The 9,638-nt window shown below is 33.5% G+C and overlaps 1 protein-coding gene across 1 annotated transcript; it reads right to left on the reverse strand.

Annotated features, from left to right (window-relative positions):
• Positions 1–1,944: 1,944 nt before the first annotated feature.
• On the reverse strand, positions 1,945–9,564 carry dhcr7 (7-dehydrocholesterol reductase). Its single transcript, XM_051116133.1, has 8 exons — positions 9,462–9,564; positions 8,046–8,157; positions 5,804–6,026; positions 5,607–5,697; positions 5,237–5,450; positions 3,162–3,366; positions 2,886–3,017; positions 1,945–2,736 (listed from the first exon to the last, which is right to left on the reverse strand). Exons 2-8 carry the CDS (start codon positions 8,150–8,152, stop codon positions 2,272–2,274), a joined length of 1,437 nt encoding a protein of 478 aa, XP_050972090.1. The 5' UTR covers positions 8,153–8,157; positions 9,462–9,564; the 3' UTR covers positions 1,945–2,271.
• Between the last annotated feature and the right edge of the window lie 74 nt (positions 9,565–9,638).

Consider the following 9,638-nt stretch of genomic DNA (forward strand, 5'->3'; position numbering starts at 1 on the left):
GGTGTTGTGGGTGGTTGCCAGAGCATTGCCATGCAATTACCATAGTGTTCAATGTGTTTTTAGTGTGCTTCTATGCAGTTGGGGGGGTTATTGTGATTTCCTAAGTGATTTTCAGGGTGTCGCTATGTAATTGGATGTTGTGGGTTTTTCTGTGGGTTTTCATAGATGTTGCTATGCAGTTACCAAGATATTACAAGCGGTTTTGTAGTTTGTTGCTATGCAGTTGCCTTCGGCCCAAGATCTTAAGGTAGGCATATAGTACAATTGTTTGTAAAATGGATAGATGGGTGGATAGATGAATGCTATGTGGTTGATAGTATGTTGTGGGTGGTTGCCAGTGCGTAGCTAAGCAGTTAATAAGGTGGTCTAAGTGCCTTTAATTATATTGCTATGCAGTTGTTAGAGTGTTTTGGGTGTTTGCTTATGGTTCAAGTCAAAAGAGTCAGGTCCTTATGATTTTCTGGACCTATGAATCAGGAACCTCCTTCAAAGGTAATATGGCATCTCTCTTCAACAAGGTTAGGAGTTGTTCAGATTCTTAACTCTGAATGTGGGCATTAGACAGTGCCACTCAATGCTCAGTTAGGTTTTTTTGTCCATGTAAACTAATGTCCTCTGCTTATCTAAGTAATTCAGCAACTGCCACAAGCAATAAAGAATGAAGATCTACTTTACTGAACGGTTTCTGTCTTCCCTTCTCTCCGACGGCCATTCATCAACCTCTGGACGGCCAATTTGCATATTGTAATGGCTTCTTTATTGTTCTGCATTAGCTTTGTAAAAAAAAAAAAAAAAAAAAAAAAAAAAAAAGTGGGAAATCAATGCAAATCCTGTTACCGTAACTTGGTTATGTCCATTATAGTCAGTGTGAAGAATCTCATCATGTGGTTTACCCTTTTTGTATTCCACAAAGGAACATTAAAACATTGAATTTCTGACATGTACCACAGCTCTGTATTTTGATATGTCCAGCTGATGTGATTTCTTTTCATATTAGGACATTAATGTCCAATGTTTAAATGGACATTATTAGAGTACTGTAATGCTCACACTGAAAAGTAAAAGCTTAAGATTCGAGTTTTATCCATGTTAGTGCTAGTGGCATGTTGTTTTTGGGAAATTAACCAGGAATTATCAAGCTCAAGATCATGGTTCAGCAAACAAAGTCAATCATTTGTATTTAGGTAAAAAAAATAAAATAAAAAATAACAATAATAATACAAATAATAATAATAATAATAATGATAATATTAATAAAATAAATATGCAAGATCTACTAAATGTTCTTTTGACATTGTGTGTTCTTATGTCAGGCTTGTTGCTGTTCTAAATAAAAAACTCTGACTCCACCTGCTGCTGGTGGTGTATTATTATTCTTAAACTGAGGATGTGTACGTAGTATGGTGATTTTTTATTTGCACATTTCCTTTATTTAATTTAATTATGAAATTGTATTTTATTATAAAAGTAATGCAATTTATGTGAAAATGTCTAAATTAGCTTTTCATTTTGTATTCATTTTTTGGTCCCACTTTATATTAAGTGGCCTTAACTACTATGTACTTCCATAAAAAAAAAGTACATTGTATTTAATGTGATCATATTGTATTGCAAAACACTTTTGCTGCTATTGAGGTGGGATATTGGTAAATTTAGGGAGAGGTCTGGTGATATGGGTAGGTTTCAAGGGTGGGTTAAGGTGTAAGGGATGGATCAACAATTTTCAGCTTTAGATTCATTAATATCACCAGGAGAACAAGCAAAGACAAAGACGGAAACTTTTATTTCAGTAGTTTGGCTGGTAGAAAAAAATATGAATAGAAATGCTATAATGAAGCTGTAGTCTGAGCTTTCTGGATTTGTAGACTTTTGTCTATTTACATCCTGAACAATAATGAGTGATATTTTCTATACAATGAGTTTTCCTGTCTATTGTAGAAAAAATAACCCCCCCCAAAAAAAAAAAAAAACAAAACAAAAATAAACAGATAGAGCTTATTCAAAGGCAGGAAGATTAAGATTGCAAGTTGTCATTCTGTAATGCAGTGTATTGTGTCTCCTCAACAATCTTGTACTTATATATTCATGTATATTACATCCAAACTCACACTCACTAAAAGGCAAAATAATCTCTGTAAAATCTGCCATTCACACTCCCATAAAAGATTAAAATAGCCAACTGTTTAAAATAAGTATAAGCAGCCACATAAAATAAGATAAATTGCTTTTGTGTATGTAGTTGAATAGCAATCTTGAATATTGTGGAACACTCTAGAAGATGTTAGGCAGCAAACGGTAGGGCACGGCTGCAGTGTAGCGCTCCCAGTCCTTTCCGTACTTGTTGCTACAGCGGTGTTCATCACGAATGCAGCGGTGCACCAGTAGGATGGTCATGTAGACGATGTAGAAATAGGGCAGCAAATGCTCACCACCGCAGGCCAAGCAGTACGCCAGTGAGCCCATCAAATCACCCGTGTAGTTCATGTGACGGGCCACCCCCCAAAACCCAGAGGTCATCAGTTTGCTCTTGTGAATCCTGCCATCGGCCGATCGATATGAACACTCAATGAAGGTGGGCTTCTTTCCCCAGATTTTGCAGTTACCCTCTGTGCGACGGAAAAGGTCTTTCTGATGGTTGCCTGAGCGGAAGATGTAGTAGCCCGCCAGACCCAGGATGAGGACACCTGTGGCATGGGGTGTAGCAAGCTGGACAGGGTTGTAGACCAGGTAAAGACCCTAAAGAACAAGAGCATAAATCAAGATTAACATGGCATAAACAGCATTACTCCTTCTGAAATCAATGAAGCTGCGTATGAGGTCAAATAGAGAATCCAATGCCACATCCAACACAAATCAAGCACTGTAAATATAGTTTAGAAACACACCTGTAGTGTGTAGAGGAAAGGAAGCCACACACAGTCTCCCCAGCCCAGGTACCAGCCAAAGTGATCGTGGCAGATGTCTATAGTCTTGAGGTACCAGGCTTCGTTCCAAAAGAAGTCCAACACATAGATGGCCTTACAGAAGAAAAGTAGTGGCAGGAATAATATAAATTAAATGAAATACTGAAAAATAAATGTTGTTAAATCTAGCCAGTATATGCAATAATAAAGCACTACTAAAGTTGTTTTATTGCACCACCTAGTGGCTACATGACTCACTTGCAAAACATTGACCAGGATCATAGAGTTTGTCACGTGACCATACAGCTCCTGCTGTTTAGCAGCATAGGATAAGTTAATCAGTGTCCATGCCACGATACCTGGCCGGCCATTGAAGAAAAGCTTGAAGTCAAACCATTTTCCTATACGAGGGTTGAACTCAATTCCCATCATGTAGTTGTAGAAGATGTTGCCTGTGAATTTACTGCAAATCGAATAAAAACAAGACAAGAGTCTGTTTAGTGAGCACATGCATTTTACACTTTGGACAAAAACAAAAACAAAAACAAAAAAAAAAGTTTCTTAATGGCAAACTATATATATATATATATATATATATATATACACACACACACACACATATATATATAGTTTGGCATTAAGAAACAAAAAACAAAACAAACAAAACAAAAATGTAAAAGTTAACATAATTAAGTATAGTAATTCATTACTTATTATTTTTGATGTTGTTAGTTTACAAACTTTAAAATTATTTAAATTAGGACTGTCAAACGATTAATCGCATCCAAAATTATATATATAAATACACACATACATGCATATATTTTGAAAAACATTTTTATTAATTATATATATATAATTACATATATAATTCAGAATAAATATAAATATTTTATATATAAATTAACATTTTTCCTTGAAATATACATGTATGTGTGTGTATTTATATGTACATAGTACACACACATTGAGTATTTAAATAGAAAGTTTTATTTTGGATGCGATTAATCGCGATTACGCGTTTGACAGCCCTAATTTAAATATTATTATTAATTATTATATTATTTATTAAATTAGGCATTTAAAATGTTCAAATGAAAGCAAAAAAAAAAAGTTTACACTTTTCATTTTTAGCTTTACAACACACATCTCGTCCAATTCAAAACGTTTTAGTCATAAATTTAATGGGCCAAACCACTGTTACTACAGTGGGTATATAATGCTGACACACTCCTATTAAAATGAAAGCTTTTTGAGATGTAAAAAAATTAATCATGTCATATATTTTTCAACAACTAATGCAGGGGTGCTCAACCCTGGTCCTGGAGATCGACTTTCCTGCAGAGTTCAGCTCCAACCCTGACCAAACACACCTGAACCAGCTAATTAGGATCTGAAGGAGCGCTTGATAATTACAGACAGGTGTATTTGATTAGGGTTGGAACTAAAGTCTGCAGGAAGGTCGATCTCCAGGAACAGGGTTGGGCACCCCTGATCTAATGTAATACTAAAACCAGAAAAATGTATGTAAAAAAACAGACATAACCTGTAATATAAGGTGACTAGATTTCTGAAATGAAAATCGGGTACAATTCCTAGTTTAGTAGTCAAATATCACAGAAATCTCACTTGTGATTATCTATGAATTAAAAAATGGGGACAATACATTTTTGTATGTTTTGTTTTTTAATTGTTGTGGTGTTCCATACATTAATATCATAACTATTAATTACAGTGATGTTTGACGATCAAACTTACCCTAGCTTTTTAATACAATTCATCAAAAATGACACTATGAAAAATAATAAATAGTAACTACTGCAAATAGTAAACATATCAAAACAGTATTATAAAATTATGACTTTACAAAAACACATTAAAAATAAAACAATAAATATGAGAACGTGATAACTAAAACTGTATTCAATATTTCATATTTTCTAACTATATTCAACATTTTTACTAAGTACAGTTACAACTGCTTTTAGAAATGGATCTTTCATTTATCAGGCTTATTATTTTGCATTTTAGGCTCATTTTGAGCACAAAGTATGTGCATTATTAGTTTTTAATATTATTCATATCGAAGTTTTGACGTCGGAAGTTTTGGGAATGTTTATTTTTATGCACAAATTAACCAATCACATTCAAACTCTCGCTGAAAATTAACTGTAATCTTGTTGGATTCTGTTGATTTCAATATTACATTAAATGTAGAAAAATATCTGAAAGGATTTTACTTGTTTACATCTCAAAGCTTTAGTTTAACAGGGATGTGTAGACTTTTTATACCCCCTGTATGCACAGTAAATAATCAAAACGTGTTTTCTTACCAGTCTTCTGGGTTGGTAGGGAACAGATAAGCCTTAATGAAAGCGAACGTGGACACGGCATAGCCAAGGATGTTGGTGCACCATAAGAGAGGGATCCAGTTGTCAATGATGATGGTTGGTGAAAACCAGTGGAAGTACTGAGCATTAGCCACCCATAAAACATGAGTGATTATCCAGCACTGGAGACCATTGACCTCATACTTATTAATCAGACCTGAGAGAGAGCAACACATTTATATTACATGATCAAATAAGGTTTAGATCAATTTTTCCACACAAACCACAGAGTACAAATTACATCAAGTACATCTGCATTACATTTTACAATATTTTTTTGTCCTTATGAGAAATTAATTATGTATTGTTTTACCTGCTGGTGTTCGGGCACCCTCCTGCACTCCCCCGACATAACCTGGAAGAATCTTATGCATGAAATCTGGAACACACATGTACAGCACCACCTAGTGTAGACACAACCAAATCTCACAATTCACAAGTCCAAAGCCACTTAAGTATTTCTCACTACAAGTATTATTTTTTTATTTATTCTTCTGAGGTTCTGCACACCTGAAATGTGACCCAGATGGCATAGATCTTTGCAGCAGCCCATGTAAAGGAAGGGGCACGGTTCCAGATGGTGAGCAGGGTGGCGTCACCGTTGTAGAGGTCCAGTAATGGATGGGTGATGGAGCACTGGTACTGATCACATGCCATGATGAAGAAAAAGACGATGAAGGGGGCAAAGCACAGGAGCAGGATCACACCTGTCAGAGAGAACCAATCCACCTCCCTACAGAGATCAGATTAGCATGAGTCAAAATAGGATATTTGAAGATTTTTAGAATTTATGAACATGCAAATGACTCTTGTCAGTCTAAGATTGTCATTATTCCACTGAAAAAATGAATAGGATTACAATTTTGGAATAATACTTATGCATCTGATTTTTGTTTTTTTTATTATTACAAAATTAATGATGGATAAATAAAAATTAATATATATTTTTTAACATTCTTGAAACACTTTCATTAATACCATTAACAAAGATTCTTTGTATACAAATGATTGTACAGTTAATTAGTTAATTTATATTTTTGTCATGAAACTTTAATTCATATCATTTTGAATCTGATCTGAAACATTTTGTGTCTGATCTGTTTATTAAAGCAACAGCTCATTAAAAATAATAATAATAATAATAATAATTAATAATAATAAATAATAATAATAATAATAATTTTACTCATGTCCTTTGAACTCTATACAACTTTGTTCCTTCTTGGCAACACAAAAGGTAGTATTGATAGCAGAATGTCCAAGGTGCTTTTTGTCAATCAAGATTTTTTGTGAATATTGTCTTAGTTTCCATTATTAGCATCATATCATAGTGTATACACACAAACACTAACCAGCAACCTGTCAAAATAAAAGTACGGTTTAACATGTAACAGAAATGTTACTTTTGTACAGTATAATGTAGGTGTTTACATATTCCTATTTCTGGCAAATTTAAATAAAACAATTAAATGCTAAAAAAACCATTAACCACTTAATTGTAAAAACAAAATACTACAATTATTATTACATTTTTTTAAAGAGAATATTCACACATTTTTTCTTCCATGTATTATTGTTCCATGTAAAACCTCTGTTTATTTGGAAACAAATGAAAGGGTTTAATTTTCCTTTAATTAAAGTAAATGTTTAACGCCTTCATTTGATTATCAGAAAGAATTAAAACACACAAGAATTTCTGAACAAAAAAGAAAAGAAAATGGTTGTAAGGCCCTATTCAAAATGCCAAAATTGAGATTTTTTGACTTATTTTTACACTGAAATAAATTTCTTTGTCATTACAATAGTAAACTATTTTTAAAAAAGCACCATACCATTGGTGGGTTTATATAAATATATATGTATATATATATATATACACACACACATATATATAAACAGTTTTTGATTGTTTAATTAAAAATTATTGTTAGGGATAATTTATCAGTTAACGGATATTGATAAGGACATGTCCTTGTGTCCCTACTACTTTTATTAGTTTATGCTTTTATAGTATAGGTGCACTGCAGTTCTTTGCAAATGGACAACTGGAACACAGCAACCAGTACATTATTCATTTTTAAATTAATTTTTATGTTCCATAGTCATACAGGTTTGCAGCGACATGAGGGTGAGTAAATGATAATAACTGATTCACCCAAATTTAATTTAATAATAATGTTTTTGGTAAACTATGCCTTTTTCTAATGTTACTCAATTGCTTTGCATAGCTGCAAATAATGGATTCACAATCTCATTATTATTTTAAAGGGATAGGTTACCCAAAAATGAAAATTCTGTCTTTAATTACTCACCCTTATTTCATTCTAAACCCGTAAGACCTTTGTTCATCTTCAGAACACAAATTAAGATATTTTTGATGAAATCTGACAGCTTTCTGATTTCATCAGAAATATCTTAATTTGGTTTTTAAAGTTGAATAAAGAACTTACAGGTTTGAAATGACATAAAGATGAGTAATTAACAACAGAATTTTCATTTTGGGGTGAACTATCCCTTTAATTTGTAGTTTCACTTGTTACGCTTTAGAGTGGCTCACACAAACACTAGTGACTGAACACAGGAATAGAAGTTTAAACCTTTTTAATCCAAGAAAATGTTCATCAGTTATTCACTTCAAATAAAAAATATCACACATGCAATATACATTATAATACTGAACCTAATCAAACAATTTTTTGTGTGTGAATAAGTGTAGTAATGCAATGACTATACAGTCAGAGTGGTGGCTTACCATGCTCTTCCCCACTGTACCGGCTCCTTTGCATGGTTTTTCACCCCTGCCCGGGCTCCATTGGAACTGCCTTTATGGCGCTTTCTCACAGCTTCGCCGGTCGTCATGATGTCTGAGCAAGATTTAGAAAACAGAGAGAAAGAGAGAGTGAGATTGGTAAGTGCATAAAAATTACCTCTGAGATGGTAAACATGTCTCTATCAAAAGTGAATACGGGGAGGACAAAGTGCACTGCTGATAACAGACAACAAACAGAAGATCTAGGTGTTACTTATGTGCTAAACATGATAAGTTCGTGATTTTTAAATAATGATTATAACATAACTTATGATATATAATCTCAGAATCAGGCCAGAGTTGTTTCCCTTAGTGCAATGACATATAATGTTATCTCACCGACTGATATGAGGTTGTTAATTGTGTGCTTATGTTATGCAAGCACAGGTAGTTGCTCTGCACGGATGTATTGTATAGTCTACTGAAAACTCTTTTTTGTCTTTTATTATAGGCATACTAACAAATATGCATATGAAAAACAACAAAAGGAACGTTCCACTCAGCCTTACATGGTTTAAAATATGCAATAACATAAGTTGAGCAACAAAATGACTATACAGTATAACAGTATCAACAGTTAGGTGCATAAAATAATACTAAACGTGCAGAAAACTATGACAACCTAAAAAAAAAAAAAAAAAAAAAAAAAAAAAAAAAAAAAAATCAATTTCATTTTTGGCATCATTTCCATATTTATTTCTTTTTAAAAGTGTCCTTGTTTTCCAAGAAAGCAACATTGTCATTTAAGTTGGAAATGACAGCGTATAAATGTCAATGGCTGTTAAATGTTGTCAAAAGGTAATTTCTTGAATAATTTATTTTATAAAAATCACAAAACACCCAATCATGTGTCACGCTGATATAACACACCTGTGCGTCATTCTTCTTCTGCCAAAGTAAATGTGCTCCTTGAGTTTAATGCAACATAAACCGGTTTTAAGTGAAATATGATTCCAGTCGTAACAAACTTCCTGGAGTTTTAGTTATAGGTTTTAGTCATATCAGTATCAATCTCCAGTGTGACAGTTGTAATTACCCCAATCCTATACGGTAATTAAGCAGGATGCAGATACTAAAAAATCTTTGAAAGGTGTACATACAGTGCTCGAGAAAATATGCATGTCGTTTACAACGCAGTCGTGCCACACGTCTAATAATCATTATAATCTGTTGATAAAGTTGCATCTTGTAGTTAGACTGGAAAGGGAAGTGCTGCACACTAAACGCACACCAGAGATAGCAATAAGGTGCATTGTATATTGCTGGAAATGTTGATTTAATTTAAATATTACATTATAAAAGCAGATTTTAAATACATAGAAGCAACTGTTTAAAAAGTGAAATATCACAAAAGCTTACAGTTATAGGTGGTGATGCTGCGCCACTTCACTCTGCCCAGATGTTCACGGTGATGTAGCTAGCAAGAGGAGTCTCTGGCCGAATTCTAACTCCACCCACAGAGGCGACGTAATGACCATACATCCAATCAGAGAGAGACATAATACATACTCGTTTCAGTGATTGGAAAGCCCAGAC

The sequence above is a fragment of the Labeo rohita genome, chromosome 7, assembly GCF_022985175.1.
Source record: "Labeo rohita strain BAU-BD-2019 chromosome 7, IGBB_LRoh.1.0, whole genome shotgun sequence".
NCBI classification, from domain to species: domain Eukaryota; kingdom Metazoa; phylum Chordata; class Actinopteri; order Cypriniformes; family Cyprinidae; genus Labeo; species Labeo rohita.

Bases quoted from the DNA above. Each gene is read 5' to 3' on its own strand.
- dhcr7 (XM_051116133.1), bottom strand. From the start codon at position 8,152: ATGACGACCGGCGAAGCTGTGAGAAAGCGCCATAAAGGCAGTTCCAAT. The intron at 6,027-8,045 runs GTAAGCCACCAC...TGATCTCTGTAG, and splicing joins GTACAGTGGGGAAGAGCATG to GGAGGTGGATTGGTTCTCTC. The intron at 3,018-3,161 runs GTGAGTCATGTA...TTCTTCTGTAAG, and splicing joins TCCTGGTCAATGTTTTGCAA to GCCATCTATGTGTTGGACTT.